This window comes from Onychostoma macrolepis, chromosome 02, assembly GCF_012432095.1.
Source record: "Onychostoma macrolepis isolate SWU-2019 chromosome 02, ASM1243209v1, whole genome shotgun sequence".
NCBI classification, from domain to species: Eukaryota; Metazoa; Chordata; class Actinopteri; order Cypriniformes; family Cyprinidae; genus Onychostoma; species Onychostoma macrolepis.
The window spans coordinates 13,030,355-13,057,492 of NC_081156.1; the positions used below are offsets into that span (position 1 = coordinate 13,030,355).

The following is a 27,138-nucleotide window of genomic DNA, read 5'->3' on the forward strand; positions in this document are numbered from 1 at the left end:
ACTAATGTAAACACCTTAATCATAATATTGTCTTATTCAGAATAAGGCAAATAATTAGATTACTGATGTCCATGTAAACGTAGCCACTGGCAAGACAAGACATTTGTCGCCACCTACTGGCATAACAATCTAATATGCTGAATAAGTTACAGCATAGTCTTTCTTGAGCATGTACAGTAAAGTTTCCGCTTTAATCTGACTTTTTTATAACAAAAATTTGAATTTTAAAATAAATAAATAAATAAAACTTAACCCCTGGTACCCATGTGCCCATAGTTGAAGGCACACATATTAAAAAGGTTTATTATTATTATTATTATTATTATTATTAATAATAATAATTGAATGTACAAGTATTTAGTGACTTGCTTTAACAGCTAAATTATTACTGATCTAACCAATGGGACCACACAGAAATTGCACCATGATTTAACGGGAATCTGTGTATCAGCATCTGAGGTATGAGGTGCATGAATTCAAAATAAAACACACCTGGGTCTGTGTGGGAGCATCTCTGTGCAGTTCTAAGGAAACATTACGTCAGCAGGGCAAAGGCACTTTCAAAGCCCAACTGAGTCAAGGTACATATAAAATTGCACTTAGGGCAAGTACGTAGGAAATTTCCAAAGCATACCTTGAAGAAAAGTAAAGTATGTGGGAAAAATGTGTAAGAACTGTGAATCTGCTCAGAACTTTTTTCAGCAAATTGTTTGTCAAGGTGTTCAAACTCAGTCCTGGAGGGCCGTTGTCCTGCAGAGTTTAGCTCCAAGTTGCCTCAGCACACCTGCCTGGAAGTTTCTATTATGCCTAGTAAAACCTTGATTAGCTTGTTCAGGTGTGTTTAATAAGGGTTGGAGCTAAACTCTGCAGGAACGAGTTTGGACACCCCTGGTCTAGGCAGACAGAGCCTTAATAAAAGACATCACAAAAATGCTCACAGGAACTATAGAAGTTACAGCCCTCCATAAAGGATTGAAGAACATGTGCTTGAGACAACAACATAAACAATTCATAACTCTGTGTTCTTGTAAGTCTTGTATAGACAGGAGCTCAAATCACATCTCGGGTGGACTTTTCCCAGAGGAATGAGAGTGACTGAATAATTCCCATGGTCCAATTAGGTAAAATGTGAATGCTTAAAGGAATATTTCACAAGAATTTACTCACCCTCAGGCCATCTTCATTGGAACAGATTTTGAGAAATGTTCAGCAAAAGCTCATCTGCAGTGAATGGGTGCCATCAGAATGAGAGTCCAAATAGCTGATAAAACCATAATGGTATTCCACACAACAAAAAACTGTTAGTAATTAATTGATCATTAAGACCATTTTAACCTCAAACTGTCGCTTCCAGCAAAAAAAAAAAAAAGTCCTCTATCCATAATATTGCTTTCTCAAGTGAAAAAATGATATCGTCTGAATCAGGAGAGAAATATGTGCAGATTAAGCAGTTTTAAACAAATATTTTGGTGTGTTTTGATGTAAGATGACAACAGGGGATGGACTTTTTCACTGGTGGAGTCATTATTATGGATTATGAACTCGTATTTGGCCAGAAGCAATAGTTTAAAATTAAAATGCCTTAATGACAGATTCTTTTTCACATTATTTGATGGAGTGGAGTCATGCAGATTACCTACTTGTTAATTATTGTGATGTTTTTATCAGCTGTTTGGGCTTTCTGACGGCACCCATTCACTGCACAAGATCCATTAGTAAACAAGTGATGTAATGCTAAATTTCTCCAAATCTTTTCTGATCAGGAAACAAACTCAGCGATATCTTTGATGGCCTGAGTACATTTTCAGTAAATTTTCATTTTTGTGAGAACTATTTCTTTAAATGTAAATATCACAAATAGCACCATTGCAGTGAAGCATGGTAGCTTAATGTTTCAGGAATCGTACTCCGGGCCAGGAACCTCTTGAGAGACTACCTTCATTTATTTGATGGGCTTCTGAACAGCCTGTTAAATTGCACATTATTTTAGTGAAGCACTTCTCGGCTTGGTTTCCCTTCATTTCCTTCCCAGGTAAAATCTTCGTTCTCACTTTCAGATGTATGGACGCTATACACAGGAGTTGGGGGCCTATGCCAAAGAGGAGGCAGCTCGTCTGCGTGAGGATGGAGCGCTGCGGAGGACCACCAGTGTGCGCGGCCAGGCTCCAGAACTGCTGGAGTATGAGAAGAACCCGTGTGCCAAGTGTCAAGGTGGGTGTGTTGCATACATACGTGTGCGCCAACTGTTTGCTGGCTGGTCTGCTAACGTCATAGCTTGCTATTTGCAGCAGTGGCTACAGAGCAAAGCTAGGAAAGCAGAGAAAATCCACAAGGATGAATGGCTGCTGGGATCGAAAGAGGAAAAGGGTCGCAAAGGGCAGGAGGCAAAAGAGTTAGTGAGAACATGCTGGAATTGGGGATTAGGTGAGACCGATGCTGGAGATAAGGGGGAGGGATTTGACTCAAGATCTGAGCTTTACTCGGGCGGAGTAAGGCTGATGCATCTACAGTCTTGTTCAGGCCCACATGGAATCAGTTGCAGTAGAACTTCACATGAAGATTCATGCTTTTCCTGCAGGATTGGAACAGTTGTACATTCATCTCTATCTAACACAGTGCTTATTAAACTTTTGGAGTTCAAAGCCCCCCTTTGTCCAAAACAATTTTCAGAGGCCTTCCTATCTAAGCTGATATACCTCTAGTACTTCTGTAAACTAAAACTATGATTTAAGTTTAAAGTTTTAATAATTCTTTATTATAATTCTTTATAATTAGTGGGAGTTTTTGCATTTCAATTAAGATTATGTTAATAGAATTTAAGAAATTTTAAAACTTATTAGGGTTGTGCCGATAGATGATAGAACCGTGTATCGACGATAGTCAGAGATATCGCCTGTGACTGATGCCTTTGACGAAAGCAAGATGATGACGATTATTATTATTATTATTATCATTATCAGGCTAGTAATGCTATCTAATTAATATTATGGCTTATTTGTTCTATCATATTTCTTTTTGTGCGTTTTTACAGTGTTGCACGTAGAGCTGCACGATTCTGGATAAATGGAGAATTCACAATTTTTTGTCTCAAATAGAGATCACGATTCTGAACAAAAAATAATTTGTGACAAAATATTAATTGCTCGTAAAAGAAGGGTCAGAGCATGCACATCCAAAAATGTCTTGGCCAGGTGCAAGATCAAAAGGTACATCAAATAATAGATAAAAGATCTGCACACTGTTGTTGTTGTTGTCACTTTATTAAAAAAAAGAATAAACCAATTTTTACTATTAAAATTGTGAAAAAGTGGTTTGAATGAAGCATTCAGTGACTCACTCATGAATACTTGTTTCATTACTGGATGAATCAGCATTTTTGAATGAATCTCTTGAATGAATGATTCAATGACAAATACATTTTATAACAGTCACTTGTCGCCATCTAGTGGAGAAACACTGTAATCAAGACTAACGTTATTTGAAGCGGCAGTTACTTTCACAAGGTGATTTGCTCTATTTTGATCGCTACCATAGACATCAGTGTTTATATCCACACTATAAACGTTTATCCCTGTATTTCTGTGATAATATGAATGATTGTAAGACTGTTTGTGAAGCTGTTTCTTACCTAAACATGATAACTGCTCTCTCTGTGTCAGCGGCAAAACAGATTTTAATGTTCCAGTATGATTTTTTCAAAGGTATAATAAACACGGGTGAATCGTTGTTATTTAGAAATGAGATCGCGTGGGTGTTTGAATCGAGATCGCAATATTTTAACGATTAATCATGCAGCTCTAGTTGCACGTTATAACCATCACACATGATTCTGTTGAGTTTATGATGCAATGGCCAATCAGAGGCGTTCAGATGAGCCATTGCTGAAACACCAGAGATTTGCTGTCCATTGCATGCATGCGCTGCCTGAATTCTGCTCTCGCAAATTCTCTCATCATAAACAACAAAGTGCAGATGTACGTGCAATGTATGTATAAGAGATTTGTTTATAATACAGTGTAGATAGCTTCACTGATTATAACGGGAGTGTTTTTTAAAGCGCATATACTCTTGCTAGACCAGAGGTCGGCAACCTAGCACACGTGCCACTGCAGAGGGATAATCGCTGGCACGTGAGCAATAGGGAAAACTGCATACTGACGTACATTTTAATGTAATAACGTCTAGTAGTCACATAGCCTGTTAGGAGCTAAAAATACTATTAAAGTGTGAGAATTATCCTGCGCCAGGATGCGCACGCGACCGCTACACATACTAGGCGCTTCAGATCAAATCCTCTAACATCGCTCGTCAATGTATAAATGACTGAGATGGCCAATCAAATCAAAGTAGGCGGGGTTTAACGTTCACAGATACTGAGCGCAAAGCGTCAGTTTAACGCTGAAAGAGAGCGAGGTAAGATGAAGCTGCAAATCATTTAATATTAGTCAACTGTTTTATGATAGAAATGTTAAATGAACGACAGCTATATCCACTGATGCAAACTACTTGAATTTTTTTCTCAAATATGGCCATTTTGAGAGTGTGACAGAGAGCGAGAGAGAGAGGTGTGAGAATTGTCTGTGTATGTCTCTACAAACAATAAAGCTGAGTTTAGTTGCTTAAAAAACAGAGATTTTACCCCCTCGTTGCTGAGAAATGTAATGTAGCGATTCAGTATCGATTGATAAAAGTTGCGTGGCAGCGCTGACAAGAAATTTATGAGCTTCTGAATGTTACTTTTTGCACAGAGTGATCTCCAATTTCTGTGTGCGTGTGCATCAATTAAAGCAGTGCATTAATATAGAAGGAGGACCAAACTGAACGGTTTTAACGCATTGGCCTTGTCACACACACACACACACACACATGCAGTGGTGTTCAGTACGGACACACTGTATATCTGTTATTCAAGAATCTTTTGAAAAGTTTAAAAACAACTTGCGAAAAAATCTTAAGAAACTATTTGCATGAAAATCAATTGTTTTTTTTATCGTATCATTTAAAAATGTTTATGTACTGTATAAATAGGTACAGAATGCATATTGAATGCACTGGATGGTATTGGCACAGTGGTTAACCAGAAAAATTAAAAATGGCACGTCATGCCGAAAAGGTTGCCAACCCCTGTGCTAGACTGAAGTCTTTTGGTAATGTAAATATTCTTTGCTCGTTATCTGTAGCTGCTGTTTGAATAACTGAGGGAACTGTTAGCAGTATAATTAGTAACTTACAATATTTATATTAAATTGTTATCATGTTAAATACAAATTCAGTCATATTAAAAACATTAGGCTGCTTTTGGCCTTATGCTAGAGTTGGTTCACTCTCCGGCAATGGAACTAAGTAAGTAAATAAATAAATCAGCATGATAATATTGTGTATCGGCGATCTCACAGGCTGACAATAGGACGATATGACAGTTGAGGATATCGCCCCAGCACTATTGGGGAACCCTTGGAAGTTTGAAAACCGGACCTCATTGATCTAGCACATCCCAGCAGAACTGGTCACCACTATATTTTGTGTTTTGGATGCTGATGTTAGTACGAGAATTATTCAATTAAAATTCTGCATGTCAACTTAAATACTTTTATTTAAGTTGACATGCAGAATTTTAACTGAATAATGGAAGTTTTTTTAGTATTTCTGAGAGAAATAGCTTCTTAAATGAGAAAGAATTGCGAATTGATTGGATCATCGTTGTTAATTAATGCATTCTCATGTGAGTCACAGGGAGAGGAAGGATTAATGTCTCGCCTTGCACACGTCATCAGAGAAGAGATGTCATTGCACAGAGGTCGGGGAATTTATTTTGAGTAAAAATTAGAAGGATACATGAATAAATAATATAATGACCTGTACCAATAAATTATTTATTTAAAAAAACACTGCAAAATTCCAATATTTTGCAATATTTCTTTTCGGTGACTTTAAAGAAAACATAAATGACAAAAATAATGACAGTACTTAATGTTTTGTCAATGTGCCCAGACAGCGATCAAGCAGCTGTTGCTATGGTAACCCCCCTCAGATGACACGACTTCTGTTTGTGCTCTGATTAATCTAACTTTTGTGGTTGATGAGACCCTACCTGAAAACAAATTTTTCCTCTATATGTAAAAGTTACACACATTTTTGACTTAGGGATTTTCGGGCTTGAATTAGGGGAGACAGACCTCACAAAGGGCGCCATAGTTCAAACACTGACTGCTGTTCTGACAAGGGTTGTTGACTTTCTTGGTCAATCAGCATCACCATAATACAACATGCTGGCCTACCAGCTTTGTTAGCACTGAACCAGCACTAACCAGCATAAAGCATAGCTTTTATTATATTTAAATCCATTTCACGTATTTTCCCCATCGAGGTTCATCTGGTCTGCTCATATACAGTATTTGTGGCAGTTCAGTGAGACAGGATATATGGTCTGACGCTTGCAGATGTGGCGTTTTACCTCCTGGTTTTTAGATTGCCCTCTACTGGTGGTGATTAATTGTCACTGGTTTGTGTAGCTGTGTAGCCGTTGTTTATCAATCTGTCACGCACATTCCACAGGTGTATCATCACCTGAATCTTAAAGGCATCTTCATGGTCTTCACATTTATGGTGGAGACATTTTCCCCAATAATTTTTCAAGCATTGACGCTGAGTGTTTGCTGTTGTCTAGCCTGTAAACAACAACTTGGAGCATTTATCAGCCTGTTCAATTCCCTCCGCACCTCTGTGTAGTGCTCGCCATTCACCAGCAGGGAGCATAATCAGTCTGCACTGTTTAGGGGTGATAGATGAGACGCATAGACGTGCAGTGTATCTGTAATGAGCCACTGTGTCTTTGTGTGTGCCTGTGCATCTTTGTCTAGAAATACATCACCGTTCACCAAAGGATGTGTTACGTGGACTGTTACGTTTGAGTTTAGCGATTAAAAACAATTCGCACAGCAGTGATTTATTTTTCCATTTAATGGTACGTTAAGATGATTGGCTGAAAAAAGAGAGCTTTGAACAAAAGCATTGGCCATTCATATTGGAAGTCTGTGATAAATTCCCTGAACTATTAAAAAATTTTTAGTTCTCATTAAATAGGCAACAGTGTCTCACAGTCCAATGTTTTTAGTGCTAATGAGGTATCTCATTGGTTTCTTGTAATATAAATAGACTGCTCTTTTGGCCTTGTGTAATCTCCATAGACACACAGCATCTGTCTCAATATCATCCTTCCCGCCTCCCTGTTGAGTGTGAAAAGCATGAGAAATATATCAGCACAGTGTGCAGTGCAGGTCTTCTGATCCTCCTTGACTGAGTTTGAGGGGTTTGGAGGCTTGTCAGCTCACTACCTACACACCGGTCTACAGAGCTGGCATCATATGTCTGTTTCTTTCTCTCTGTGACTCCGTCTCATTTCTATTTTATTCCTCCATCCAACGGAACTCTGTTCCAAAACCAAGCGAGCTGCCACGCTGCATACTGCCTACATAGGTGGCTACCTACTAAGGCATCCTAACTATCATGAAACCTCAAAAGTGACTGATTTGGAGCGCTCTGCATATGCAGCAACACATACATGTTGCTCTGCACTGAACCAAAGACTACCCAGCAAACATTTGGACGTGTAATGACCGTTGAAAAGACGTCCGTCCGACATGTCCCATCATGGTTGAAAAATAGTTCCAAAATGGAAGTTGAACCGACGTCTTTGACGTCATCTGGCCGTGAATTCAACGTCTCTTCAGCGCGTCCCTGGACGTCAGAATTAGTCTTCTTCTGGATGTTTATAAGGTGTGTTTATGCATAAGTGTAGGCATATAAGCCTGCATATAAAATAATCATACACTAATTGTGTTAAATCGTAAACAGGCGATTTTGACGTTTACACATCTAAACTTGACAAAGGTTCTAAAAAGGGCCAAAATCGGCCCAGCCATACCTAAACGTCTAGATAGAACACGTTATAATCACGTGTAGATCAAACAACACATTACTTTACTTATACATTTAAGTACTTAATATAATTAACTGCATCTGAATATAAGGTTAAGGTTTGATACATGCAATTATGCATAATGTATAGTTATTACAGTAACTACATGTAACAAGGTCACTGTAAAATAAAGTTATATTATTAACATTTTATTAGTTCATTACAAATGATCAAAGATAACGGGATGAACTAAAGTCACAATTTATTTATCACATTTATTTTATGGTTTTAATACAAATTCACCTGGGAAACAGGAAAAATTAACATGTTCATCACGAAACAAATTCAGTTTCATAACTAAATTTAAGGAATTGAGCTGTCACAAATATCTCCCACATCTTTTTCACCTGAAAACTTATTTTTTATAACCCCCACCCCCCGCTCTTCCTGGACCATGTTTTAGATGTTCAGCCATAGCGCCATCAATTTCCGATTCCGTTAAATTGGGGTTCCACCTCTTCACAGCATCTAAGGAAAGAGAACATTACATTAATAGTAATAAACAAAATAAAAAGTAGGAAAAAATGACATTCAATTATTTTAAAGAGGTTTTTATGGTCCTATAACCAAATTAAAAAAATAAAGCGAACAAGAATTTGCACCCATTTCATGAATGAAAAGTTAAAAAAAAAAAAGATTAAAAGTGTGCTAGATTAGTAAAAAAAAAAAAAAAACAGCATATGCCCCAAATTACCTTGAATTAAATTATACAAAGGTGTGGCTTTAAATGGCTTTTTTTCAAGCTGGCCACCACCTCTCATGTTGAACTTGGCCATTAAAGCATTGGACATCACTCTGTGAAAAAAAAAAAAAAGATTACTTAACCTTAGAAAAAATATCAAAATAAGGTCAATAAATCACAATTAACAGTATAGTGCATCATAGCAGTTGCATGCAATGTTAAAACAAACTTTCAAAACTACTCATCGATCATGTAACAAGTGCTTTGGTGACAAGTAATGAATGTCGTTCATGGTTTACACTGAAATCATGTTTTGATTTCTTGTTTTCAGTCTGGCTGACTGTCTGAGCCAGTACGGACTTATTAAAACTTCAGAAAAAGTGATGCGTGACAGATTAAATTCAAGTAATATAAATGGCTAGGTTAATTATGGTTGGTTATCATTATGGTTATGCCGCAATACAAAAGTCAACAATTCAAGAAAAATACCTGTTCATTACTTTATTCACACAGTCTCTTATTGTAGACCCACCGATTCTGGACAGTTGCTGGACCTAAATGTGATAATTGAAATAACGCTAGAAAAAGATAGATGGATATATATACACACACACACACACACACACACACATATACATATTTATGTCATAACTTACGCAGATCAACCGATTATCAACATCTTGAATTTTATCTTCAAAGATTTTTAGGTCACTCTCAGATTCCAGTTTTTTTTATAGTTGCTGTAGACCTGCCAGGGTCAAGAATGCCAGCTACTTGCTGAAGTTGATCTTTTAAATCAAACGACATAGAAAACACCTTCCTTTGAAATTCTGAAAGAAAATTGTATTAGATTAATACGTACACACATCTAGACACATTTTATGATGTAAAAAAAAAAAAAAAATCATGGGAGCTTAATGCATTTTATGTAGCTGGCCAGTGTTTTAAAACCACCACATTTATTTCTTACTTGTGGTTGACATGGGGTACGCACTCGTTGAGGGTCTGGTGCCACCTATTTAAAAAAAAAAAAAGGTTAATTCAATTGTGATAGGACAACCCCATGGCTGAAACAGACCATTAACATATATCTAACTTCTGTGCTCACTCCCCGATGCAGCTGTCAAGAGGCAAAACAACATTATGAAATCCTGTTACTAAATTTACATGCTGATTTAATGCTCAAGAAACACATTATTATTATTATCAATGTTGAAAATAGTTTTGTACAATTTATTTTTCAGGATTATTTAATGAATAGAAAGTTTAAAAGAACAGCTTTTATCTGAAATATAAAGCTTTTGCAACATTTAAAATCTCTATACTGTCAATTTATCAATTTAATGCATCCTTGCTAATAAATATTAGTCTACATTTCTTTAATCTCTTTCCCCAAAAAGATTCTTACCAACCCAAAACGTAATGTTTCTAATGTTACAAACACTATACATTTCAGATAAATACTTCTCTTTTGAACTTATTAATCAAAGAATCCTATTTAAAAAAAAAAAAAAATTTTGTTGAGCATCAAACCATCATATCAGAATGATTTGTGAAACTGAAGACTGGTGTAATGTTAATAAATTCAACTTTGTTCACTGTAATAAATTACATTTTAAAATGTTAAATTAGAAAACAGTTATTAACATGTAAAATAATATTTCTAAATATTACAGCTTATTTGTATTTGAATAAAAAAAGTAGTCTTTGTGATCAGAAGAAACTTCTTTCAAAAACAATCAAATTAGTAAATTTTCCAAACTTCAGACTAATAGTGTATATTAGGCTGTTGTCACTAAGGTAGAATGTGTTTAAAATAAGATGCGACTAAAGTTCTCACATACAGTGGGCCGTTCGACGGTGCTCGGGTGCCCGGGCGTGCTGGAGACTATTGTGACTTTTTATACTTTTTAGAAATGACCGGGCTTGTGCATCACAGATGATTGCCTTCACTGTAACTGTGTGAACCAAATTCTGGAATGAAACTCCATTTTGGATGAGCGGTTGCAACTCCTCCAAGAAATCTTGTAAAAACTCCTCAACAGGGTCAGGCTTGCTGGATCCATAATACAGAGCTACAACAAATGGCTGAAAGTTCGGAATTTGACCAAGAATGGGCCAGAAACACATTTTGCTCGATTTAAACAATGGCACGCCATCCACGTTAAAGGACAGTTCAACTTGTCCTGGCTGTGTCTTTTTTGAAATGTGTTCAAGAAGGTAACGCTCAATACCATAATAAATATACTGTCCATTGCATTTATTTTGAACTGGCACTCCTTGTGGAGTATCAAGAAGGCTTCTAGCATCTTTGGGAAGTCTATGCCCATGGCGCCTGAGCACACAAAGAAGCTCATTTAGTGCCTTGTGGGTTTGATTCGTAGCAGTAGCCCAATTAGCCAAGTCTTCGTGGAGAGAAGGAGTTTCATCAGTTGAATGTGAAGTCTCATCCAACTGCTCAGAATCTGTTTCAGTAGATTCTGTCTCATAATTATGTTCTTCATCGGTATCACCCCTAATGGACACTGCTACTGTGCTTTTGGAAGAACTACAGCCCTCCATAGTAGGTAAATCGTCATATGTTGATCCCTCCGCCAGTGTACTGCCCTCCCCCGCCAAGGCTGGCTCCACTGACCCCTCGGATTCAGAGCTGCTACCACGTTCCACTAAGGCATCAACCCTTGCCCTTCGTCGTCTCCACTTCTTTTTGTATTCGGAGGACATGTTTAGCAATTCTAAAATTACAAAATATTTTTAACGCATTTACTGACAACATACATGTCCAAATCCAGCTAAACATTTAATTTGAATTAAAATATGAATACATTTTATTTGTAACGCACTTTACATTAGCAATCTCAAAGTGCTACAGAGCACATAGGAAAACAATTTAAGATACAATTCAAATTCAGATAATTTACTTTCTGAAATAAACTTTTCAAAGACTACATTAATAGTTAAAGTAATAACTTTGACTGTATCATTTAACATACTTTATACTACATTATACTGTTGTATAAGTTCAAAGTAACTTTTAGCCTACTAACGTTAGCTAATTTTAGCCACATTCAGTACATTTGTTGACACTGTGGGCATCATTTTATTTTGGTTCATTCATGTCAAACAAGTAAAACTCAAGCACGTTAATCTAATAATACAAAATGTACTTACCCAACAGTAGATTTTAATAATCTCGATAACGTACAACTCAATTCCTCCTCTCCTTGTGGTTATTCTAAGTGCTAAAGTTCCGGGTTCCAGAGTCTATGGGAAGAACGCGTAAACATTCTCGTGAGATAATCTTTTTTAGACAAACCCAGTACTTTTCAGTTGACAATGTGAGCATAATTTCTTTCGGTTCATTCATGACAAACAAGTAAAAAACAAGCACGTTAATCTGATAATACAAAATGTGCTTACCCAACAGTAGATTTTTAATAATCTCGAATCGCAATACGACGCAAACTCCTCTCCTCGTGGTTGGTCAATGATAAAGTTCTGGGTTCCGGTCATAGGTTCCGGTCCTCCGCCAGAACCAGAAGGCGTTAACATCTCGTGAGATAATATATCCTATCGCGAGATCTTTTGTTACTACATACTAAGATTCATTCACTGTCCACTTTTAATAGGAAACATTATGTTTGGAATATTATTAGATGAGAAATGAAATTAATTTGTAATTAATGTAATGTTGATTTGGGGCAATTTTTTTATTCATAAATGTAGATATATGAAGATGAAACCTTGTTTTTCTTTTTTTTAAAGAGATTTTATTTGTAATTTATTTCCATTGTTGGAATGTATGAAAAGTAAGGCACATAAATTGTTTCAAATAGTAAGAGATTTTGATCTCTTAGAAGAGTGATTAATCTCTTATTTATTATATTTTTTTTCTATAGCCTACCTAATTTTTTCTTTCATCATTATTTATTAATTTAACTGATGTGCCTTGCGCAGTTATCTGTACCAATGCCATTATAGATGTATTTTCAGTTTTTTTAATGTTCTTGTTGTTCAATAAAAAATAAATAAAAAAAGTGCTCCAACTCAGACATAATGGTGACCGGATATATTTATGTTTTACATGTATATGCATTCCATAAAAAAACAACAACGAATACAGTTACAACAGGTTGAAATAATGACTAAAATGCAGTGGCTTTGAAATCAATTAACCACACTGACTGGGCACTTTGTACTTATAATTTATTTAAACAAGATAAAGTAAATATATTTGTGTAAAATTGTGTATTTCATAAAGATAATTCATGTTTTTAATGTTTTCCTTGACTAGACGTGTAAAGGACGTCAGTGGACGACTATTCACAGCCTTGACTATAGACGTGTAAAGGACGTCAGTGGACGTATTCACACAACTTCTTAAAACTTGGCGAATTTAATTAATTATTGCAGTATTAACCATGCAAGGATTAAGCACAGCTTTATCACAATTGATTTCATAGAGGGTCATGATGGACTATAAATGCACGTGTAAAAGACGTCGCCATGGTGACGTCCTCTCTCACCCGAAACACAACATGGTATATATTGAACTACACATAGCTAAAAGTCAAAATAACAATTACACATGCAACCCCAGATAACTGTAGACATGCACAAATGTATCTGAATGCATTTTTAGGAAATGTTCTGTGTTACATATTTTTACCGATTTATGCCGTCATACCGCGACTATTTTTGGCCAGGGACACGACGTTGCCGTCGGACCAATGTTTGCTGGGTAGAAATACAAAGACGGTTTATTCCTATACTTATGAATGGGAGACACTGTTTCTTAGGATAGTCCCACCTTCTAAATGAAAGAGCCAGTCATTGATTGGTAAAGTCATTGCATCACTGCAGCGGGCGTTAGAAGCTCCGGTTCCCATAGAAACCTGAGGCTGGACCAGCCGATGCACATGTGCAGTCATAAGCGCATTGGAACTACGCATGTGCATTGGCTGGTCTAGCCTGAAAAATAAGCTTTTTAAATTATATTAGAGCATAAGAAACAACATTCATGGGGCAGCTCATTTCAGATTTTGTTGAAGATTTGAAATATGTAATTTAATCGCGAGTTCAGCGAGCAGCTTTTGGGATTTCAGGATTCCCCCATTCATTTAGATAGGACTTGGTGTTGTTTGAGCTCCCCGGAGGCGTTGCAAATATGGCAGCCGAGTGAACGGGACTTTGACTGGACTCTCGTCTCTAATAATTTGCTGTTAGCTTGTTGCTAAGCTAACCGCAGGGTGCTCTAATAAGCTTTAAAATACATAGCACACAGAAATATTGGGCAAAATAATACATTTTTATTCACACTAAATATATTATCAATACTTTTAAGTATTGAGTTTGAGTTTGCTGTTAGCTTGATAAAATTATACACTAATTAAAGGGATTCACCCATAAATTTAAAATTAATTAAAAACTAAATTCTGTCATTAATTACTCACTCTTATTTCGTTTTAAACCCGTAAGACCTTCATTTGTCTTCAGAACACAAATTAAGATCCGAGAGTTTATGACCCTGCATAGACAGCTTTGCAACTGACAAGGCCAAGAAAGGTAGTAAGAACATTTGATGTCACATGTTAAAATCGTCCATGTGACTTTATGAAGCTACAAAAATACTTTTTGTGCGCAAAAAATTAGTATTAGTAAAACATATTAGGCTACTTGTGCGCCCTCAAACTCTGTCCTGTGTACGCGCGAATAAGTGCTTATTGTAAACATGCATTTATTAAATTATTTTATTTTGTGAAGTGCAACCCTCATAGAAAGAATTTGTGTATTACTTGGTTGGTAATGTATTTGCAGTCTGTGCGTTTCACTTTGCAAGATAAATTTTGTGTAGGGAATTCATCAAATGCACAAAAATTCAGCTTTGTACACAAAAAGTATTTTTGTAGCTTCCTAAAATTACGGTTGAACAACTGATGTCAAATGGACTATTTTAACGATGTTCTTACTACCTTTCTGGACCTTGAATGTGTCAGTTGTGTTGCAGGGTCATAACGCTCTCGGATTTCATCAAAAATACTGTATCTTAATTTGTGTTCCAAAGTTGAAGGTCTTGCGGGTTTGGAATGACACGTGGGTGAGTAATTAATGACAGAATTTTCATTTTAGGGTGAACTATCCTTTTAAAATTCATAGAAGCACACTGAAATATTGGTTATGATAATACATTTTTATTCACACTAAACAATTTTTTTTCAGTACTTTTAAGTATTGTGCAAAGGATTTTTTCACAGTGTGTTTTGGGATTGCCTTTGCTATGAAGGATATGTGTGATGTGTTGACCATAAGAGAGTATCTTGGCAGGCAGCATAATTAAGATGTCTACATTTTGGTCGAGAGCATGCTTATGATGTTTTTGAAATGCGGCCTTTGTAGGCAGCTCATTAACTTTCGAGATGAAGTCAGAGTTGTTATGCCAGTTTATTATAAAATACTTTAAGAAACTCACTTATCAATATAGGCAGTCGCTGTTTGTGCTCTCTGGGCCTGTTTCCAGAATACAACAACATATTTGAGTTTGTTAGCGCTTGACCTACACGGTACAATAGAGTAACCGACCACTAATAGCACTATAGCTGCACTATATAAAATTTCCATTTTCCTCCAGTGTTTCTGCCTGTTCCAGCTTCTTCTTTACCCCAATGTGTAATTGCAAAAGATAAATTTATTGATTGATTTAGATGGTCAGTTTTTAATAAAAGCTGTGCTTGGTAGGATTTTTTTTATCAGATTAGATTTTTAAGTTTAAAAGTTAGATTTTTAATTACCCTGACAAAATTTTCACTGGCATCAGCACACACACACACGCACAAAAAAAAGTATTTAGTTATACATTTTTATATGTTCCAGAAATAATCTAGATATTTTTAATTGAATGTAGGCTCTGTTTACAAATAGATCTGGATTTTTATGACAAATCCATGACAAAGTGACACATTTATAAACAAACTTTTTCTTAACAATAATGGCATGGAGTGCAAAACATGGTTACATTTTATTTGGATAGTCCACTTTAGACATTCTACAAGTAACAGTCTACTAATGACTAATGCTCAAATGACTGTGGTTGACATGTAGGCTAGTTGCAAATTTGCTTATAGTTAGTAGAAAGTGGAGTATCAAAATAAAGTGTAATCCAAAACATTAGTGATCTCTAATTTTGCTCCTTAATATACCAGATTATTGAAATCAAACAGTGCTCCTTGATCAACTTACTTTGATTTAAGCATATTTTGTGCTTTTGACAAAACAAGTTGCATGCTTTTTCAAATGAGATCTGGCATCATATATGCCCATAAGCAAGCAGAGCATATAAGCACATATCTCTCTCCCTTGTATAATTAGATTTTATTTGTGAATTTTAAGATGACAGAGGGGGGTAGATTTGTGACAAGCTGTCAGCATCCTGCTGTTTGTTCTCTATGCAACTTTAGAGCGAAGTCCTACCACCATAGCCGACTTAATCTGTCTATTTCAGTACTAATTGTTTTGGATCTGTGGATAAAAACAGAGAACTGGCAGCGGTCCACCAGTTCGCCCTCATGGGAAACTGTGAGGCTCAATGCAGAAAATGCCGCATAAGTTGTCATATCAGGCAGAAAGAGGGCAGATACTATTGCCTCTCACCGAACCTCCTACACCTTTCTACTCGCTCTGGGGATATAAATAGATCTTGTATATATAATACATTGTTATATTATGCATGCATGCCACATAAGGATGTCACTTCCAGTGCTGGCCTGTGACTCACTTGTCAAAGACACTAAAATCTGTGTGGGGAAGCATGGGCTCTGCATATTTATACGGTTATTCCTCAAACTCCAATTAAGTGTCAAAATATGCCGCATCTCAGCACTTCTGTCTGGCGTGGTTTGGAGATAAGCACTGCAGGTTTGCGCGTCCAAAATGCATCTTGAGTTGAGGTAAATTTGGTTCGGCTTATTGCTTTCTCGGTTGTGGATTGTTACAGGGTTTATTTTGAGAGCAAAGACATCTGTTGTGCCACTTCAGTGGGCAAATCTGCCCGTGTGCCAACTCCCGCACAGAGGAGCCGGGCAAAGGACCGCTGAGCGGGTGCTGAAGCTGGCGGGGCAGCATCTCTGTCACATACTCAGAGGTGTCCCTTCACCTGCCGTGCCCTTTCCCATTCTGCTGTCTTTCAGATGCGTCTTATCTTCACACACACAAGCCATTTCCTGTCTGGGTCTCCACAACCCTGTCCACCTATGCAACAGCGCAATTGTTCACATTCTCAGTTTTCTCATGAGTCTGGAAACATGGGATTCCAGGGGAAAACAAGCTCTTTTATGAGCAATTGTTCACTTCATTAAAGCATACTGTGCACCTACTGCTGGGTTCAGGTAATTGCTCTGGGTTGTTCATTTCCTATTCATATACAGCCTGTATCTATGTTGTGAACACAGGCTAACCTACAAAGAAGAGGGAAATGGTGGATGTTTTAGGTGCTTAATGGATTAGATCACTCATAAATGAAAATGATGACCACATTAACTCACCCCCAGGTCATTAAAAACCAATGAAACCAAAGAAATGGAACATGAATGTAAAAATGTGAAGAATTTTTCTGGTTGCTCTTGGCATGCAATTGCTATATACTCGTGCTATATACAGTGGGGAAAAATTTATTTGATCCCCTGCTGATTTTGTACGTTTGCCCACTGGCAAAGAAATGATCAGTCTATAATTTTAATGGTAGGTTTATTTGAACAGTGAGAGACAGAATAACAACAAAAAATACAGAAAAACACATTTCAGAAAAGATTTGCATTTTAATGAGTCAAATAAGTATTTGATCCCCTATCAATCAGCAAGATTTCTGGCTGCCAGGTGTCTTTTATACAGGTAAAGAGCTGAGATTAGGAGCACTCTCTTAAAGGTAGTGCTCCTAATCTCAGTTTGTTACCTGTATAAAAGACACCTGTCCACAGAAGCAATCAATCAATCAGATTCCAAACTCTCCACCATGACCAAGACCAAAGAGCTGTCCAAGGATGTCAGTGACAAGATTGTAGACCTACTCAAGGCTGGAATGGGCTACAAGACCATCACCAAGCAGCTTGGTGAGAAGGTGACAACAGTTGGTGCGCTTATTCGCAAATGGAAGAAACAAAAAATAACTGTCAGTCTCCCTCGGTCTGGGACTCCGTGCAAGATCTCACCTCGTGGAGTTTCAATGATCATGAGAACAGTGAGTAGTCAGCCAGCCTAAACATTATGCTTTTGGGGTGTTTTTCTGCTAAGGGGACAGGACAACTGCACCGCATCAAAGGGACGATGGACGGGGCCATGTACCGTCAGGGCCAGGGCATTGAATATGGGTCGTGGATGGGTATTCCAGCATGACAATGACCCAAAACACACAGCCAAGGCAACAAAGGAGTGGCTCAAGTAGAAGCACATTAAGGTCCTGGAGTGGCCTAGCCAGTCTCCTGACCTTAATCCCACAGAAAATCTGTGGAGGGAGCTGAAGGTTCGAGTTGCCAAACATCAGCCTTGAAACCTTAATGACTTGGAGAGGATCTGCAAAGAGGGGTGGGACAAAATCCCTCCTGACGTGCGCAAATCTGGTGGCCAACTACAAGAAACGTCTGACCTCTGATTACCATCAAGGGTTTTGCCACTAAGTACTAAGTCATGTTTTGCGAAGGGGTCAAATACTTATTTCACTCATTAAAATGCAAATCAATTCATAACTTTTTTTGAAGTGCGTTTTTCTGGATTTTTTTTTGTTGTTATTCTGTCTCTCACTGTTCAAATAAACTTACCATTAAAATTATAGACTGATCATTTCTTTGTCAGTGGGCAAACGTACAAAATCAGCAGGGGATCAAATAATTTTTCCCCCACTGTGTATATATATACAAGGGCATGTAAACTTATGAGCAGTTGTGCTCGTAAGTTTACATACCCCTTGCAGAATGTGCAAAATAATAATCAAAACAAAATAAGAGGGATCATGAAAATTGGTTGTTATTTTTTGGATGTTTTTTGTCCTGAATAAGCTATTTCACATAACAGATGTTTACATATACTCCACAAGACAAAATAATAACTGAATTTATAAAAATGACACCATTCAAAAGTTTACATACCCTTGAATCTTAATACTATGTCTTTTCCTGGATGATCCATGACTGTTTTTAATATATTTTGTGATAGTTGTTCATGAGTCCCTTGTTTGTCCTGAGCAGTTCAAGCAGTGACTGTATGATTTTGAAATCCATCTTTTAACACTGAGGACAATTGAGGGACTCATGCATAACTATTACATGAGGTGAAAACATGTACTGATGCCTCAAGAAGGCCACACAATGCATTTAAAGACGGTGGGTGTTATATATGTGACCCTGGACCACAAAACCAGTCATAAGGGTACATTTTTGAGATTCATACATACAATAAATTAGCTTTCCATTTAAAGTATGGTTTGTTAGGATAGGACAATATTTGGTCGAGATACAACTATCTAGAATCTGAGGGTGCAAAAAAAAAAAAAAAGTCTAAATATTGAGAAAATCGCCTTTAAAGTTGTCCAAATTAAGTTCTTGGCAATGCATATTACTAATCAAAAATTAAGTTTTGATATATTTACGGTAGGAAATTTACAAAATATCTTAATGGAACATGATCTTTACTTAATATCTTAATGATTTTTGGCATAAATCATAAAATCAATCATTTTGACCCATACAATGTATTGTTGGCTATTGCTACAAATATACCCATGTACACACACAAACTATTAAGTACACAACTGTTATAAAAAATATTAAGCAGCACAACTGTTTTCAACATTAATAATAATACAGCCTGCAGAAGAGACTACTTTCAAAAACATTAAAAAACTTACAGACCCTAATCTTGAACAGTAGCATAAATTGATTTTCATGCTGCTTTTGCATATTTTTAAGCTTCAGAGCGTTGGTGCTTATTACTCAGAACTGTTTGGACAGGAGCAAACAGCATATTATTATAATTGACCGTTTGCGTTCATCAAAAAAAAGAAGAAAGTAATACAGGTTTGGAACGACTTTAGGGTGAGTAAGTTGTCATGTTGTCATGTTTTTGGTGAATTATTTCTACAATGTCTGTCTGCAGTCTGTACGTCACGGTGTCAGAAGTTCTTGATTTCCCGTGTGGGTGAAGACTGGATCTTTCTCATCCTCCTGGGGCTTCTCATGGCATTGGTCAGCTGGGCCATGGACTACACTATTGCCTTCTGCCAGCAAGGTGAGAGAGAGAAAAGAATGAAAAGAAAGAAAAGGACAATTTTCTGCTTGACAGGGTTCCGTGAAAGTACAGATGGTGTCATTTAATCAGTCAAGTATTGTTTTTTTTTTCAGCAGGATATCGTCATCATGTGTATTCTGGGATGGAAGGTACATTAATGCCTGAACGAATTGGTGCCAACTCACTGACCTCTTTTTACAAAAGAATGAGTTTATTTACAAGGACTGGGGTGTGGCAGTTCAGTCAATTAACAAAAAGGCACAGAATTGTCTTAGCACATTTCAAGGGCAGTTTTTTTTAGCGTTGCAGCATTAAGCGACATCTAGTACTTTCACATATAAAATATAAAACATAAAAGCACCTCAGAAATATACAAAAATGACAAATAGTACTTTTAGATAATATGTTAAGACCGATATGATAAATGATGTACACTCACATGAAATCAAGACTCCAGTCATATCAATGGCCCAAAAAAAGCTATTTTATTTTACACAGGGCCTGTTTCAAGTCCACACCTTGGTCTCACATGGACTGTTGGTGGAAGTCTGCTGTGGAGTCCACATTAGGAAGAGAGCATTTAGGGTGCACAATGAGAACCCTACAGACTCATAAATTGACAAATAGCAAACGACTGGCATTGCAAATGTGCAAGAGCAACAAAGTGTTCTCTACAGGTCAGGGCCATTAGAGTAGGTCACTCCCTAATGTTGGTTGCCATATTGAAATCATAGGGGAAAAAACTAGGGGGCCACTGATATCATTTGGGTCCTCTTATTTGTGTGTACTTTTGATTCAGTTATGGGCATTTATTCAAGTAAAAAATAAAAAATAAAACTTGTCTTTTTCATCCACACCAGTAGGTGTCAGTATAAATTCTAAGTAAATTGTCAAATCAGGCAGGAAAATGAAGTGAAACATTTAACAACTAAATAAAAGTGCACAAGTGAATGTAGCTGTACAGTATATAGTTTGAATAAGTTAATGGGCATTTCTTCAATTAAAACTCCTTCACTTTTTCATCCACACCAATAGGTGTCAGTATAACTTCCAAGACAACTGTCGAATTGGTTAGGAAAATGAATTTAAAAATGAACAATTAAATAACAAGGGGACAAGTTTAATTCAGATATGGGCATTTCTCCATGTAAAATAAAAAAGTATGCTTTTGCATCCATGCCAGTAGGTGTCAGTATACATTTTAAGACAACTGTCTAATTGTTAAGAAAAATGAATTGAAAAAAGTAACAACTAAATAACAAATAAATTTGATTCTATCTAAAAAATCTTTCTTTTTTTTTCATCCACACCAATAGGTGTGAAATTCCAGAACATCTAGGCAGAAAATTGGGCAGGAAAATGAACTTAGACATGAATAGTACATAAATAGTCTATAGCTGTGTACCAAATGACCATACATTACGCAATTTTTACTATGTACTATATTCATACCATCTAGTGTATGAATTTTAGACAGTTGAGTGAATGTTGAGTACATTAAGTTTTTTTGGTTCATTAAGTGCACCATCTGGGCATATGAAGTGTGCTTTTTCCTTTTGCAATTTTCAATATGAACACACCACTCACTCTATTTATACTACAAATGGCATAGAATAGCACATAAGTACACCGATTGGAACGCATCTTATTCTTCTACAGAGATGTAATTATATGATGTGTGTGTTGTGTCTGCAGCACAGAAGTGGATGTATGGTGGTCTGCATAGTAACATGATGCTGCAGTACCTGGCCTGGGTCACTTACCCAGTGGTTCTCATCACCTTCTCCGCCGGCTTCACACAGATATTGGCGCCACAGGCAGTGGGTGAGATACGCACACACATTCACCCATGCTCACATAATCAATTTAAGCCAAATGGCCTTTATGTGTTCTCAGATCTCTTTGCAACCCCCTTCGTCTATTCTTCCTCTAGGCTCTGGGATCCCAGAGATGAAGACCATTCTCCGAGGTGTGGTGCTGAAAGAGTACCTCACTTTCAAAACCTTCGTCGCCAAAGTGATTGGCTTAACTTGTGCCCTTGGAAGTGGCATGCCTCTGGGCAAAGAGGTGCATGAGAGGGAATATCTGATCCTAGATAAGCGTTCTAATGCTAAAATACTTTAAGCCTTCGCCCTGTGATCACATCTGTTATTTCTATCTCCTCTTGCGTCCTCTAGGGACCATTTGTTCATGTTGCCAGTCTGTGTGCTGCTCTGTTGAGCAAATTCATGGCCTTGTTTGGAGGTATCTACATGGTGAGACGCTTTCTACTAATGCTGTCTTTTTTCAGTAACTTTCTGACATTTCATACTTTGGTAACACTTTATAATACCTTCCACTAACAAACATAATAATAATCAATTAATAATCAAATAATCAGAAATGCCATATACAGTAGCTCCATTAAGAATTTGTACCCTTTTGGGCACTTAAAATTGTATGAATTTCATTGCATTGGATAACAAATGTGAATATTCTACGACATTTTGCTCTTTTGTGCATACGGTGCGAGTTTGAATCTATCTGATATTTTCTGACTCTTCTTGAAAAGGAAAAAAAAAATGAATTAAAACAAAAATAGTTAGGGTACCATCTACTGATAATATTTGACTGTATGTTAACTATTGATCAATTAAACATCATATAACATTTGTTAAATGCATCTTAATGAAATGGCCTATTCATAATGACCTATTAATGAGAGATATTACAAAGCGTTACCAATGACTTGTGTTTGTATCATCACTTTACATGTCACTGCACTTGGAACGTCATGGCCTTGTTCTTCCAGTCTCATCTGCGTGTATCATACAAACAAGCAGCTGAGGGTTCTCTAGGGTTTTCTGTTAGTCTGTGATTAGTCAGAGTACATAAGGTATCAGTTCTCAAGGGAACTGCAAGCGCAGTGAAAGGAGCCGTTTGTAAATCATGCTAAAATGAGTCAAATGGCCTTCGTGTGATACCATATCAACCCTCTGGACTTTGCCCACAAAGTAACCTAAGAAATCACACTACGCTGGGGAATGGATCAATAACATGTTGTTAGAGCAGAGTGAATCTGACAGAAAATCGGAGACCATGAACATTCCGGCACATTTGAACTGTTTCACTGTAATTGAATGCACTTTAATTAGGCAAATGTCAATGGCATGTTTACACAGTCAGTGAGGCAGTGGGGTCCGGGGTAACGGGCCGTGCTGATAATTATTTGTGTGACACCTCACACCTGTGGGTGTTACTTTGATATTGGGATATGAATGAGCACCAATTATTGCCAGGGTAAAAGAAAATTACTCTAGTAGCAAGATAAAGGGGATTATGGAAGCCTGTTTCTGCCACTGAATAAAATTTTTTAAAAGGTAACGAGTATTTTTCTCACAATTGTGAGTTTACATCGCACAAGTCTGACTTTTTTTCTCAGAATTGCGGGATATAAACTCACAATTCTGAGAAATAAAGTCAGAATTCTTTTTTTAACCGTTACCCTAACCCTCTCAGAACTGGACATTATTAATCACAATTACAAGTTTATATCTCACAATTCTGAAAAAAAGGTCAGAATTGCGAGAAAAAAGAATTGCTAGTTATAAACTCAAAATTGCAAGAAAAAAGGCAGAATTGTGAGTATATCATGCTATTCTGACTTTATAACTCGTAATTGTGTTTGTATCATGTAATTCCGAGAAAAAAAGTCAGAATTGGTAGATGTACACTAAAATAAATAAAAAATAGAGAGATAAAAACTCATAATTACCTTTTTTATTTTTTATTCAGTGGTGGAAATGGGCTTCTGAAATATGGCATGATAATGTTGCCATATTGAGGAAAAATTCGCCTATGATATGGTGATTGCAGTTTATCAACAAGACTTAATACACGACTGAATGATTAGATAGACAGACAGACAGACGGACGGACAGACAGATACAAAAATATGAAGATTCATTTTTAATTAAACTTTATTTTTTGTAGATACAGACTTGAAACAACAGCAGTGTAAGTACTTAAAGTATTGATAGGTTTTGAAAGAATAGAGTGCAGATACTCACATGTATGTGTGTTATTTTGATTTACTGCTGAAGGAAGAGCCCTTTGAGGGAAACAAGGTAAGATGCAGGTATTATTATGTTTGGGTGTGTCCATGTGATCCGATTGATTGAAAGTGTTATAATGAACAAAAAGCGAGTTTTATTTTTTTAAATCTCCATTTGTGATTCCTTTTTTCTGAAGTTTACCATTTTTTCCATTGTAATTTAGAGTCTTACCGGACTTCATCCTCCCTGGCCGTAGCAAACCGTTCACAAAGATAGCATATAGTGAATGAAAGAGCAGTGTCCATTTTTTAATTGTGTTCATAGCAATACCTTGTTCCGCATGTCTTTGCCATGTATCCGTCAGTGTAATTACCCTGTTCCACTCTTGGCTGCCTGTAAAATGCCACAGCGACAGTCGTTTGAAACAGGATTTGCATGTATTGGGTTTTCTTGTTAATCTGACAGAACGAGCTGAGGAACACAGAGATGCTGTCAGCCGCCTGTGCAGTGGGGGTGGGCTGTTGCTTTGCTGCCCCTATTGGAGGTAAGTCCAGACATTGTGATCATAGCTGGCCACTGGAGATAACGCCATATCACATTTACGACAGTGACGTTCCCCTGTATACTTCCAGCTTTGAACAGAGTTGTTTGTCATATGATCTGCTGTGTTGTGGCAGGAGTGCTGTTTAGTATTGAGGTCACATCTACGTTCTTTGCCGTGAGGAACTACTGGAGAGGATTCTTCGCTGCAACCTTCAGTGCCTTTATCTTCAGGGTGCTGGCGGTGTGGAATCAGGATGAGGGTGAGGGAGAAATCCGTTATGATAGCCAGCACAGTCAGATGATTCATTCGTCATAAATTTCTGACTGTCATTCTCTCTTCGCCATATTGCAGAGACGATCACGGCTCTCTTTAAAACTCGCTTTCGGCTGGACTTTCCCTTTGACCTACAAGAGCTTCCAGCTTTTGCTGTGCTCGGGTTTGTGTCTCACCTTTGCCATCTTTCTCCCAAACACAAGTTTGATTTACATAATTTAAATGATGGTAGTCATGCAAACCAATATCCTTGTCCAAGAACATTTGTGCTAAAAATGTCTAAGCTCATTAGAACTGTGTATTTGCAAAGCTTATACTTCTGCTTTCAAAGATTAAGAGTTGTGTTCTGGTTGACAGGCCAGGTTCACACGTCTAGTCTGTAAATCCAACTAGCTAGTTATTCTTAGTTCTTAATACTTAGTTCTTAGCTGTAAAATAGAAATGTGCAGTGATCATAGTCAAGGTCATTGCACACTGAGTCTGGAATTTATGCGTGCGTTTTTCTGTTTTTTCGTATTCCTCATCCTTTCCTATCAAAATATGTATGCTACAGATGCGAAAACGCAGAAAATCGAACCTGATCTGAATTTTTTCATAATGGACGAACATTTCGGAGGCAGTGTGTAAACGTGATTGATACAACGTGAGGTCGTATTTATTTTTTAACGTGTGAAAATTTCGGACGAAAATTCCGGACTCAGTGTGCAATGACCTTTATACAGTACCTCTTGTCATGTTTTATGAAATTGGTGTTTCAGTTCTTCTGTTGTTCATGTTTTTTTTAGGATTGCCAGTGGTTTTGGAGGGGCGTTGTATGTCTACCTGAACAGGATCATAGTGGAGTCTATGAGAAAACAGAAAACCATCAACAAGTTTTTGCTAAAAAAGTGAGTTGTTTTTTTTTACCGCTTCTCTTACATTAACAATAATTCTCGTTGTACAATGTATTTTGTTTTGGTACTAGCTCAGCATAAAATTTCGTTTCATTGTTAAGAATGTTACAAAATTATTAATTATATTATATTATAGTAACAAATGTAATTTTTTAATATATAAAATGTAATTATTCTTTCTCATGTTTGGCTTCCCATAGAAGACTAGTGTATCCAGCAGTGGTCACTCTTCTTATCTCTACACTCACCTTTCCTCCAGGGTTTGGACAGTTTATGGCAGGCCAGGTCTGATGTTTGAGATTAACTGTGTCTCATTGAAATTTTCAAATTTCCCTCTCTATGTCTTTTTTTCTTTCTACACAACCAGAATGTTTCAGTCTTTCAACTGTGCTTCATGCTGATAGATTTATTTGTTCCAGATCAGTAATTATGCATTAAATAACAAACTGCGCTGCCTCCTCATTTAGCTGACTCAACATGAGTCACTAGTGGCACTGTTTGACAACCAAACCTGGTACAAGCAAGGTGTTGCTGAGGAGTTTATGTACTCAAGTCATGTACCTCAGGCCTGGAAGCACCCACAAGTCAGTGTGTTCATCACACTTCTCCTCTTCATTGTCATGAAGGTGTGTCTCACCTTATTATATAAAATGTAAAGGAAAATATAAAGGAATAATTCAGCCCAAAATTTAAATTTGCTGAAAATATACTCACTCTCAGGCCAGAGTTTGTTTCTACATCAGAACAGATTTGGAGAAATTTAGCATTACTGCATTTGCTCACCAATGGATCTTCTGGAGTGAATGGGTGCCATCAGAATAAGAGTCTAAACAGCTGATAAAAACAGCCCAATAATCCTCAAGTAATCCACGACTGCAGTCCATCAATTAACATTTTGTAAAGTGAAAAGCTGCTGGTTTGTAATAAATATATCCATCATTGAGATGTTTTAACTTTAAACTGTTGCTTCTGGCCAAAACAAAGGTCTATAGTTTAATATATTGCTTCCTCCGGTGAAAAAGTCCATCCCCTGTTGTTCTCTCAAATCAAAATCTACCAACATATTTCTTCAGAACTGTTTTTAACTTGTAAATGGTGCTTGATCTGAGCATATTTATCCTTTATACCTTTTCACTGGAGAAATATTATGTATCCCTAATTTTATAATATTATGGATAGAATACTTGTATTTTAGCCCGAAGCAATGGTTTGAAGTTAAAAACATGTTAATGATAGATTTGTTTATTATAAACAGGATTTTAACTTCGATAGACTGGTGGGTGTGGATTACTTGTGGATTATTTTGATGTTTTTATCAACTGTTTGGACTCTGATTCTGACGGCACCCATTCGGTATCCACTGGTGAGCAAGTGATGTAAATTTCTCTAAATCTGTTCTGATGAAGAAACAAACTCATCTACATCTTGGATAACCTGAGGGTAAGTACATTTTCAGTAAATTT

At 36.9% G+C, this 27,138-nt stretch overlaps 2 protein-coding genes across 5 annotated transcripts in view; one reads left to right on the forward strand and one right to left on the reverse strand.

Moving 5' to 3' along the window:
• clcn2a (chloride channel, voltage-sensitive 2a) overlaps window positions 1-27,138 on the forward strand; it is a 68,063-nt gene that overhangs the window by 19,949 nt on the left and 20,976 nt on the right. The window contains exons 2-13 of one of the 2 annotated variants that reach the window (XM_058749505.1): window positions 2,058-2,211; window positions 19,800-19,931; window positions 20,045-20,080; window positions 21,627-21,755; window positions 21,865-21,998; window positions 22,109-22,186; window positions 24,431-24,509; window positions 24,643-24,768; window positions 24,861-24,945; window positions 25,568-25,669; window positions 25,876-25,960; window positions 26,143-26,301. In XM_058749505.1, coding sequence (XP_058605488.1) covers window positions 2,058-2,211; window positions 19,800-19,931; window positions 20,045-20,080; window positions 21,627-21,755; window positions 21,865-21,998; window positions 22,109-22,186; window positions 24,431-24,509; window positions 24,643-24,768; window positions 24,861-24,945; window positions 25,568-25,669; window positions 25,876-25,960; window positions 26,143-26,301 — 1,299 coding nt within the window. The remainder of the gene's footprint in view (window positions 1-2,057; window positions 2,212-19,799; window positions 19,932-20,044; window positions 20,081-21,626; window positions 21,756-21,864; window positions 21,999-22,108; window positions 22,187-24,430; window positions 24,510-24,642; window positions 24,769-24,860; window positions 24,946-25,567; window positions 25,670-25,875; window positions 25,961-26,142; window positions 26,302-27,138) is intronic. The other variant, XM_058749512.1, reaches the window with a different exon arrangement.
• LOC131523268 (uncharacterized) lies at window positions 8,164-13,378 on the reverse strand. 3 transcript variants are annotated; one of them, XR_009266736.1, is made up of 8 exons: window positions 12,081-13,378; window positions 11,832-11,924; window positions 10,505-11,395; window positions 9,631-9,675; window positions 9,317-9,490; window positions 9,150-9,214; window positions 8,673-8,773; window positions 8,164-8,446 (listed from the first exon to the last, which is right to left on the reverse strand). XR_009266736.1 is itself a non-coding variant. In XM_058749528.1 (5 exons), exons 1-5 carry the CDS (start codon window positions 12,210-12,212, stop codon window positions 8,334-8,336), a joined length of 504 nt encoding a protein of 167 aa, XP_058605511.1. In that variant the 5' UTR covers window positions 12,213-13,371; the 3' UTR covers window positions 8,164-8,333. The 3 variants fall into 3 exon arrangements, 1 of the variants encoding a protein (XP_058605511.1); XR_009266739.1 differs by lacking the exon at window positions 10,505-11,395 and having other exon boundaries at window positions 12,081-13,346; XM_058749528.1 differs by lacking the exons at window positions 9,317-9,490; window positions 9,631-9,675; window positions 10,505-11,395 and having other exon boundaries at window positions 12,081-13,371.

Coding starts and splice junctions, on each gene's coding strand:
- LOC131523268 (XM_058749528.1), bottom strand. CDS start 12,212: ATGTTAACGCCTTCTGGTTCTGGCGGAGGACCGGAACCTATGACCGGA. Junction 11,925..12,080: donor TATTAAAAATCTACTGTTGG/GTAAGCACATTT, acceptor TTCTTCCCATAG/ACTCTGGAACCCGGAACTTT. Junction 8,447..8,672: donor TTTGTATAATTTAATTCAAG/GTAATTTGGGGC, acceptor CTCTTTCCTTAG/ATGCTGTGAAGAGGTGGAAC.